Source organism: Ipomoea nil, unplaced genomic scaffold (genome assembly GCF_001879475.1).
Source record: "Ipomoea nil cultivar Tokyo-kokei standard unplaced genomic scaffold, Asagao_1.1 scaffold1262, whole genome shotgun sequence".
NCBI classification, from domain to species: domain Eukaryota; kingdom Viridiplantae; phylum Streptophyta; class Magnoliopsida; order Solanales; family Convolvulaceae; genus Ipomoea; species Ipomoea nil.
In genome coordinates, this window is record NW_017617690.1 from 1,319,891 (window position 1) to 1,330,800 (window position 10,910).

General features: G+C 34.3%; 1 protein-coding gene and 1 non-coding gene across 2 annotated transcripts; one reads left to right on the forward strand and one right to left on the reverse strand.

Annotated features, from left to right (window-relative positions):
* Window positions 1-5,960: 5,960 nt before the first annotated feature.
* On the forward strand, window positions 5,961-7,823 carry LOC109184539 (uncharacterized GPI-anchored protein At4g28100-like). Its single transcript, XM_019334553.1, has 2 exons — window positions 5,961-6,776; window positions 7,170-7,823. The coding sequence occupies exons 1-2, from the start codon at window positions 6,180-6,182 to the stop codon at window positions 7,527-7,529; spliced, it is 957 nt and encodes a 318-aa protein (XP_019190098.1). The 5' UTR covers window positions 5,961-6,179; the 3' UTR covers window positions 7,530-7,823.
* Window positions 7,824-10,838: 3,015 nt separating this feature from the next.
* Window positions 10,839-10,910, reverse strand: TRNAQ-UUG. The gene has a single exon. It is a non-coding gene; the product is annotated as a tRNA-Gln (tRNA).

The following is a 10,910-nucleotide window of genomic DNA, read 5'->3' on the forward strand; positions in this document are numbered from 1 at the left end:
TTTTGAGAAAAGCGAATAAATGTATTATTATTATTATTATTATTATTATTATTATTATTATTATTATTATTATTATTATTATTATTATTATTATTATTATTTTGGGGCAGTGGACCAGTTTGTTCATTCTTGTGAGGACTGAGGAGATCAGAAAAGATACTTTGCAGAATTAGCAAACAAGGAGTTGCAGTTGTGAATGATAGTACACTTTATATTCTAACATATTTTAATGATTTATCATTGATGGGAGAGAAACCTCACGCTTTAACATCTCAGATGGTGATTTATACATACTCCATTAAAGAGAACTTTATGTTTAATATTAAAAAGTGACCATGCCACATTGGACCTTGTAGAATTAATAATTAGAATTTTTTATGGTATTACAATGAGATAAATCAGTTTAAGTTATTTATAACTGATTAACTCAAATAAAGAATGTTAATATATAACTCCGATCCAAGAGAGAGTTGAAACTTGAAACATTAGGATTATCAAGTCAAGTGACTTAGAACTGTATAATCACTAAGTCAATTGTTTGATGAACTTGACTGAATTCATCTAACCACTACTTTGCCTAAGATTATAATTTTTTTAAACAAAAAAAAAAAAGTTGAAGACATGATCAATCATTCCATGAGAAGACAAAGTACAAAAAACTGCATGATTGAAATGATGAAAATATGTGTGTGTACTCTTCTAAAGTGGAATCCCTCATCTTCTCTCATCTCACCCACTACCCAACCAGGCAACCACCACTCATGTATACAACATCATAGGGAAGTGGTTGAAGAGTTCGATATATATTACTCCATTTGTCTTATTTTATGTGTCTGGTTTAATTAACGAATTGAAGTTGAAGTTATTTTTAATCCAATTTTTTATAATATTAAGTTTAATATTAGTATACAAAATTTATATATTTAGAAACTATACTAAAAGTACTATTAACACACACAAAAAAAAAAATTCAAATTTAAAAATAAGTAAAAAAAAATATTAAAGAAAATAAACAAACAAGAAAAAGTTGGTTTGACCAATGAATAGTAAGTAGGACAGATAAAATGAGACAAATGGAGTATTTACAAGTACAAATTAAAGTTGTGTTACGTTGCATACTTTTTTCTTTTTTCTTTTTTGGCGACGAGGGAAACTCGATCATGATCACTATTTAAGGGTGTGCACTGAATAAATCTCATTATTGTATAATAACTCGCAAATCACAAAAAAAAAAAAAAAAAAAAAACACTAAAAAGATTATGTATAACGAGGTCGATAAAAAATATGTTGACGACAATGTTCATAATAGTTTGAAAAGTTGAATCAGGCAAGAAGAGCACTCAACCATCCAAACTTTATCATCTTCCTTTCCATTTTGTGATCATGCTCAAATCATCATCTGCCTTTTGAACAAGTGGTCCATGATTGTTAGGGTTAATCTAAATTATTATATATTGCTTCACTTTCAAGTTTAATTTTATATATTCTTGGAGAGATGGTTTCCATCAAGTGAAATTGGAGGTTATGTTTGAATTCACATTTTATATGATTGAATCTTCATTGAGTATGTTAACATCATCGCCAAGTACGGTATGCAAAAATGTGTTCCTAGATGACAACCTTATCATTGAAAATCCCATGTAATCTAAAGAATGGAAAATAGATAATTTTTATGAATGTGACAACAAATTAAATGAACAAAAAGTTACGTTACATTTGAAATCTCACATTCTTTAGAATCAAATAAAAGTATATATCATACAAGAACGAGCTGAGATTTATTTAGTGCGCACCATCGGGTAGTGGTTACACGTTTATGTAATATAATCTCGCAAAAATGGAGTCCATGTAGAACGAGTTTGACCTATAGAGTGTGTTTGTTTGTTTTTTGTTTTGGTTTTTTTTTTTTTTTTTTTTCCATTTTCTGTCCATTTATGTGGAATTAATGACCGTTTTGATCCCTCAACTATGACATAGTTATCAAATTGGTTCTCGATTATTAATTTTGACCAATTAAATCATCAACTATTGATTTCGTAACCGATTTGATCCTCTGTAATTACTAAATTGGTCCTGGATCAATTTGACGAATGACCAAATTAGTTAAGAAATCAATACTTGAGGATTTAATTGGTCAAAATTAATAGTTGATAATCAATTTGATAATTATAACATAATTGAGATATCAAAATGGTCATTAATTCATTTATGTGTGTTGATGTTTGTTCTCTACATGATATAGTACGTAGCCTGTATATGAGACCAAATGTGACAGTTCAGAGGGTCCAAGAAACAAGAGAATAAGTTAAAAGTGGCAGCACTGACATGTTATCTCGTACTACAAAGGCAAGGCAAGTTGGAAATGAAAAAACACATTCGAAAATAAAAAGTTAATTAGGATTGGGAATATGTCCAGATAATATGTGTACTAAAAATGATCAATAATACAAATAAAATAATTAAATAATATCTCAATAATACACATAGAATAATTAAATAATATCTCTCAACAGTACATACATTTGTACTGTTGAAAATTAATTTGCTTTGTTTTATTCTGTGTAATTTCGTACAAATAATAATGTGCCTCTTTTTGCCAATGAACAAACGGTCGAATAGATCTCAAACTAAGACTGTGTTATAAAACTTAGGAAATAATTTCTAAGTTTATAGTGTTTGGTAAATATAATATTCAGAACGGGTAGAAACATAATTATAATCAGTATTTTTTTTTGTCTGTCCATAATATTTCATTTGTTTGCAGTTCCTTTTCAAGCTCAATTACCAAAGCCACTTTTTAACCCTTCCTAGCTTCCTCTTTTGTTTTGTCCTTTCAAGCTTAGTTTATCTGTCATTGTGTGTGTGTATACACCAAACGAGTATATCTGTATGTGTATACATCTATACATCTATGCCCTAATAGATAGGGCCAGATTTTAGGTTTTTGTGGCTCTGGTAAATAAGTGAGGCCCTATTAAAATCACAATTTTTAAAACTACCACATGCAAATTTCGAACCTTGACCTCGAAATTAAAATACAAAAATTACACATTTATACCATCTTTTCATGCAATCTTTTAAATTTAATTGACAATTTTTAGTTTTTATTTCGAAACTAGCTAGGTAAAAATTAAATATTAGGCCTCTAAAATTTGGGACCCCTCTAAAATTAGGAGCCCTGTGCGGTAGCCCAGCTTGCGCAGCCTAAAATTCGGCCCTGCTAATAGAGTATACATACAATAGACTAATCCCCACCATTTAATTAGAAATTTGCCAGGGGGATTTGGCCTTTTTAAAAATACCACAAGACTGCTAAAAACATAATATACCATCCAAAAAATAACTACCATCAGATCTTACAAAATCAACATCTACAAATCGACATGTTCTCACCTGAATATGTGTGTTTATGTGTGTGTGTGATGGTTCACGTGGGAAAAGTCTTTTAGGTGAATCGTGGGTGAGATCTGAATCGTTGATCAAATCTAGATCAACGGCTCAAATAAATGAAAATTAAAAAAAAAACGTACTTTCTAGGAACTGGATGCATTCTTCTTATACCATTGTTGGACTGATGCACCTTAATGCACCTTTAAGCGTTGAAATGTATATATGTATGTATATATACACACAATAATAATAATAATAATAATAATAATAATAATAATAATAATAATTTATTTGTTTATATTTATATTCGACTCTACATGCAATGCGACATTGAGATGGAGCTGGTGAGAATAATGCTCGTGACAAATATTCCCTCTCCCTTTCATAGGGTAACAGCCCTCACATTCCATTATTTATTTATTTATGTGTTTGTTTATTATTTTCGTATAATTATTGTCTTCTTGAAAATATACATTTTATTCCTTTACAGCCAAATACATATAAAATTCCATAGAGAAATGTTTTCTTGAAGACCTCAAGGCTTTGGGTATTGACCTTTGTAGCATTCATAATTCATATATTTGGATCCAATCACATTCCTAGCTATTAATTTATCATATAAAAATCCCCTACTATAGGCCAATTTGTCTTCCTAAATATTCCAAAATGGATTGGAATGGTCCATCATTAAGACTTTTGTTTGAAAGCAAGTTACTATGGCGGACTTTATTTGATTGATTGATACACTAAATTGATGGATTAATTAATGGTATTTGTTAAAAAATTAGGAAAATTACACTTTTCGTCTTTAAATTATAAGGAAATTGTAAAATTCATCTATAAGTATATTGATCATACTCACTTTTCATTCCTAAGTTATAATTGACGTTGTACTTTTTATCCATTTACTAATAAAATACTAGGGACAAAATTGTAATTTTTGAATAACTCAGTGACGAAAAGTGAGTACGAAATAACGAAAAGTGAAACATCAGTGATAACTTAGAGGCGAAAAGTGCAAGTTTTTCTAAAAAATGTTTTTTTTTTTTTAAACGTGTTGTAGCTTGCAAAAATCTCGTCCAAGCACCAATTAATCGGCGTCTAGGCACTAGACGCTGGCTGACCGCCTAATGTATCACCATAATTGGTGGTCTAGGCGGTTGGCCAGCTAGGCCGCCTAGGCGCTGACTGCATAGGCTTTTTAGGCACCGACTAGGTGGCCTAATTCGCTGATTAATTAGCTATTGTTCACTTCTTATTTAAATGGGTTATTTCACTCAAATGACATCGTTTTGAGTGAAATAGTTGTATTTTTTTTAAAACCCAAATAATCGTAAATTGTTCAACTAGATGATTTTTAGGTTAATATTTAATATTTTAGTATTAGCTATTTACCTATTATCAAGTCTTAAATATATAGTACTTTTAAAATATTTTCTAAATATATAGATTTTATGCGCTAACACTAAATTAAATTGTAAATAACATAAATTACTTTTAAATGAATCATATACATAAAATGGGATGGATGGAGAGAGTGATACTTATGATGTTAAGAAAGTGTATAATATTTGGGAATCTCAACTCTAAGTTTAAATGAAGACACAAATCACACAATGAACCAAAATCCAAAGCATCTTTCAACTCTTTTATCACAGAGGGGGCAAAGGAAGACAGCAGGGCAAGAAAAAGGCCAAAGGCTTTCACAAGCTGCCAAATCCCCAGACAGACTTTTTTGTATTTGGCTTCTTTCATCTTTTGATTCAAACTTGACCCCACCCCCCACACCCTTCACCCCACCATGCTTTCCTAAATCTAATTACTCTTTGTGGCCATTTTTCAATTGTCACATGATGAGATTTGATTGAGTGATTATAAGGAAAACCATGGATTCTTGGTTACACAATGATCAAACTAATTTATTCTGGCATCACCAGTGAAGTTGGTTTACTGATTTTATTAGTTTGAGTTGATTAGTTATGGATAATTTAAGCTGATTGATTTCTTTGTAATCATTTGCCAATTAAGGTTAGAATGCATGGTTTACCTTAAGTAGTGGTTACTGTTTTCTTTGGGTTTAGGGTCATTGGCCTCCATATTGTCATTATGTTTATTTGGTAGTCGGTAGAGATTCTAGTTCTTAACTAATATATAGGTTTAAGGTTTGAGTCTTGTATTATATGAATAATTTAAAATATTTTTTAAATAAAATAATTAATTAATAAGAAACGGTAGGTTGGGCCACAAAATATCAACCCGAATTTGAAACGGGACAAATTGAACTTTATCCATTTCATTTCCAACTCGGACTCGACTGTTTTGACAGCTCTATTCTATCCTATTTAGTAATTGAAAAAAAAAAAAAAAAAGATAAGTTACATTAAAAACACCTTATGTAATGTGTTTAACCAACTTTTAGGTGCTCTACCCACTCCAAAATACTTTTTGATATACTCAATTTAAATACTCTCTAGTCTCTAGTGTACAAGTGAAATTGTCCATATACAAAAGTACAAATAAAAACATGAAGAAAATAAAAAGACCAAAATACTCCCTAGATAATACTATATTACTCGAAAATTGTTAATTTTTCTTCACGTAAGTCGAGGCAGATCTCTAAAATTTCTCCTCTCTTCATCTCCTTCCAGTAAAAGCTGACTCCATCTCTCTTTCCACCATTTCTTCAATCTCTCTTCCTTTCTGCCTTTCCAGTAAAAGCTCACGAATTTTTTTCTTCCATTTTCGATCAAAGAGAGAGAACCCAAATTTCTGATGAATCATTGACGAAAATGAGAGTCAAATTGTTTGCATGTTTGGCTTTGATGCTCTGTTCGTGTGGTGGATCGTTGGGTGGCTTACTTTCAGAGCCGGCGGATCCCGGCGCCGGAGATTCTTCAAATACAGTTCCGGCGTTTCCCGTGCAGACGGAAAGTCAGATTTGCCGGCTGGACTTGTCGGACGAGCTTTTCGGCGGAGTGAGCGCCGCCTGCGGGAGGAACCTCGACCGGAGCCGATGTTGCCCGGTGCTGGCGGCGTGGCTGTTCGCCGCGCATGCGCGGTCGGCTCTGGAGGTGCCGGCGGCGGCTCCGCCGGCCAGCTCGGAGCTGCCGATGATGCCGGACGACTCCCAGAAGTGCGTGAACTCGCTGCAAAGCTCCCTGCAGAGCCGCAATATTCACATTCCTCAGCCCAACGCTTCGTGCGACGCCGTGTTGTGCTTCTGCGGCATCCGCCTCCATCAGATCACCTCCCTCAGCTGCCCCGCCGCGTTTAACCTCACCGGCACCCGCAATGCCACCCCCACCGCCGCCGTGAAAAACCTCGAACGCAACTGCCGTAACTCCTCCTACTCCGGCTGCACCCGCTGCCTCGGCGCCCTTCAAAAGGTTAGCATTATTCTACCCCTCTGTCTCTGCACTCGCTTTTACTGCATTCAACTAGTGATAGATATAAATAATAAATAATTTACTGAATAATAATATACAAGAAGCCTAACTCGTACTAGCGGAAGCGTAAGCATGTTGCCTCTTAACGGTAGACCGTTAGCCATGTTTTGCCTCAGACTAGACTCAAAACTTGGTGTCTATTGAACATTCTGAGTATCAGAATTGAATGTGCTATCATCAATCATCCTGTATCCAATCAATCCAGGATTACATTAGGCACTGCGTCTCTGATTGACTAACAATTTCTAATTATTTAGTCTAACCAGACCACTCAATAAGTCTAGTCAACTTGCACTAGCTATCTTACACTGTGCTTATCTAATACCTGTTCAGATCACCGGCGGGGCTAAAAACGGAACGCACAAAGGGCGAATAATCGGCGGCGACGACGACAGCGACCGGGCGACGAAGATGTTCCGGCGGGACTGTCAGCTGATGGGGCTGACGTGGCTGTTAGCGCGGAACAAGACGGCGTACATTCCGACGGTTTCCGCGGTGTTGCGCGCCATAATGTACAGCGCCCATCCGCCGCACGAGTCCAAGTGCAGCCCCGACCAGGAGAACATGCCGCTGGCCGTTAACTCGTTACAGTTCGAGAAAACGGAATCGTCTTCGCCCACGTTAACGGCGTCACCTTTCACTGTTTTCTTTCCATTTTTGCCCCTGATTTTGGTGAATATGTTTGTCTACTAGCGCAAGTTCTGGGCGTGGATTGGGGTTAGGTGACAATGGTGCCCCTATGTGGGTGACGTTGGGGGTTTCACGTGAAGCTAGTTGACAAACGAGGGCGGAAGGTTGATTTTGTCATTTTGCCACACTGTAAAAAATCCAGAGTTCACAGTTGAAATTTTTTGACTTGGCATTGTAATGGCTGTAATATTGTTTAGTTGTAATCCAGTGGAGATTGAGACATTCTTGTCTGGTTCTAACAAATACCAAAAATCCAATGAAAATGACACCATATTAAGAGTTGGTGACTTTATAATATGAACCTATTTGTTCCAAAACGATGGTCAAGTAGGTGGAATATGATCTTCATATATAAAAATCAAACCTTCTTAGTTAAGCCTAGTGTTATGTAATAACGTCATATTATATACACGAGCTTAACTCAATGGTTTAGTAAGCAGTATTTGGAAGAAGAAATTAAAGTTCGAATCTCGGTGACGATAGTGTGTGGATTATGCTCAAAGAAATCTGTGCACATAGACATTTGGCCTTGTCTGCTGGGCTATTGAGTCACCGTGATTCAAATGATCTGTCGGACTGAGGTGTGGAGGACCTTCGAGGTTTGGGATTCAACATTGGGAGAAGGTAATAATGTCTTATTGGTGAAACTCAAATCTTTATAGGTGAACCTTATATTTAAATTTTCAGTCAAGTTGATTAGACTATTAATTTGGTAACTACAAGGTTTCGAGTTAGATTCACAATAGGAGTGCCCATTTAGCTTTCATGGTTTAAGTCCGTCAAACCTATTGACAGCTTAGTCTGGTTTACCTCATTGTGATCTTTTGATGGCTATAGTCACAAAACCAGGTACAACTGTCGATTTTTCTCGTCACCCAAAAATGATATTTAAAATTTTTAAAATTAGACAATTTAATGTCAATTACTTGTATTATTTAACTATACAAAATTTGTACGGTTAGATTGCTAAATTACCTGTAAGTATTTTCCCTAAATACAATATATTATAATATATTGTATTATTGGGTGACTGTGGTGCAAGTAAGAGATTGAGTCAATTAGTGACTTAATCTGTTATGCAACTCAGGATATTCAGTTAAGCTTTAACTGAATATCTGCCTATGTTGATGGCATGTAGGCTTCTAAGCAAAATAGTCATCCCACAGCTCCCGAGTTTAGGACACGCACCATCACGTATTCGGGAGAGAAGTGGTAGACAAAACGACACTAACCTTTATTCTGCAGATTTACCATCTCGTGGCAATACCAACGACTATGGCTGGGGATATTTGGGCGATCCTAAAGCTTCCGCTGTAACGAGGCAGGTTACTCGTTTACTACAGTTTGTATTAGTTTTAATATTATTATCTAACATTACCAACCACCACTGATAATATATTTTTTTTTTCTTCAAAAAATCATGATTGTAAAGAAATTTTTCGATAACTTTGACCATAATCACCGGCAAATGTTTTTGTTCGCAGAAGCCCAAGAATTTGTTGTTAGGGAAAATGGTTATTTTTGCCCCTGAGTTATATACTTATAGCACTTTTTCCCCCTCAATTATTTAGGTAAGCATATTAGCCCCCTCAATTATTCTAAAAGTGATGTTTTTCCCCCATGATATATTAAATTGACATTTATACCCTTAAAGTAAACATTTTATTTATTTTACTACTCCAACAAATTATTGCGTATACGTAGGGATGACCACAGACCGGTTTGAATTGAACCGGATACTAAAACAATCGAATTAATAGTTTTCGGTTATAATTCAAATCTAGAACCCAATATTTAAAAGTCAATTTATTAAAATTATGTATCAAAAAAATTGAATCTTGAACCGTGAACCGACGGTTCCGGATTCGATTCGCGATTTTGAACCGTCTTTATTTTAAAATCTTATTTTTTATTTTAAAATAGTCTAAATTCAACAATAAATGTATTTTATTTTTTCAGTTCGGAATATGAACCGTCCGTTCCGGTTCACGATTTTAATAAACTCTAAATATCGAATTTCGATTCTAAATTGTAATTGGAATATTTCGGTTTGGTTGCTATAGTGTTTGTTTGGTTTGAACCAAATTATGGTAATAATTTGTTGGAGAAAAAAAATAAATTAAATATTAGTTTAAGGGTAAATATGTCCATTTAACATTTCAGGGGGAAAAACAGCCACTTCAATAATTTAGGGGAGAAAAATGCTATAGGTATATAACACAGGGGAAAAAAGTGCCATTTTCCCTTGTTTTTATTTTTATTTTATTTTTATTTTACAAGATTTAAACTTTTTGAATGCCCGTTAGAAATTTCAACCACTTTTATTGTGTTTATAAATTTTTATAATATTTGTTTTTTTTTTTGAAAGCTACTGGTTCTATTACATTGTAGTATCTGTTCATATACTTTCTCAACCTACTGAAACACAAAGAACCAATAACGCCTCCACTGCGGCTCGAACTCATAATCTTCCAAATGGAAGTCCAACCCGGATACCATTAGACCACATAGTCCTGGTTTTTATAATATTTGTTTACTTATGGATATATGCAATTTTTAAATAGTATTAAATTCTAGTTATGACTTAGATTATATTATGTAAATATTAAATCACTGAATATAAATATCATGCAATGTAAATAATCAATTGTTAATTTAACTAAGTTATAAATTTAAGCAAAGTGCACCATCATTCGATAAATGTGAGCTTGGTCTTGTGTGAGATCGTTTATATATGACATATAATACTTTTTAACAAAAATATAATAGTAATATAGTATATTATGAGTTTCACAGAATAGATCACAATAATATTACTTCCTTTTCCAAAAGGTTGAATCCCCAATTCAAAGGGTCCCCACATCCTGATCGGACATTCGGAAGGATGTAAATCACAGTGACTCAATGAGGCTCTATGCAAACATAGCTCTCACAGCCCAAAATCCAGCCTTGCAGACAGGCTAAATGCCGGTGCGCACAAGGGATCGGCCCACTTTGGACATAATCCCCACACTGCCACTGTTAAGGTTCGAACATTGGTCTCTTCTCCGAAATACTGCCTATTGGTAGGGCCGTTCCAATAAAAATAGAGATCATATGCGACATTTGAATTTGGGCCCTTTTCACAAGAATATCTATTAATCTAGAATCAAGGGTATCCAAATTTCTTGGATCATATATGTCAAATAAAAACGAATCATTTCGTACATTCTTGTGCACACTATCATTTAAAATTTTTCAGGTGATAATTTCCATTGGGTTAAAACCAATGGGCTAAGTCTATCAAGCAACGTTGTTAATTAAACTCGATGAAGGTCCTACCGGGAGTTGAACCCAGGTTGTTGGATTCAAAGTCCAAAGTGCTAACCACTACACCATAGAACC

What these genes read in the sequence shown, in the direction of transcription:
- LOC109184539 (XM_019334553.1), top strand. Translation starts at nt 6,180, where the DNA reads ATGAGAGTCAAATTGTTTGCATGTTTGGCTTTGATGCTCTGTTCGTGT. An exon ending in GCCTCGGCGCCCTTCAAAAG is followed by an intron (nt 6,777 to 7,169) that starts GTTAGCATTATT and finishes ATACCTGTTCAG; the next exon opens with ATCACCGGCGGGGCTAAAAA.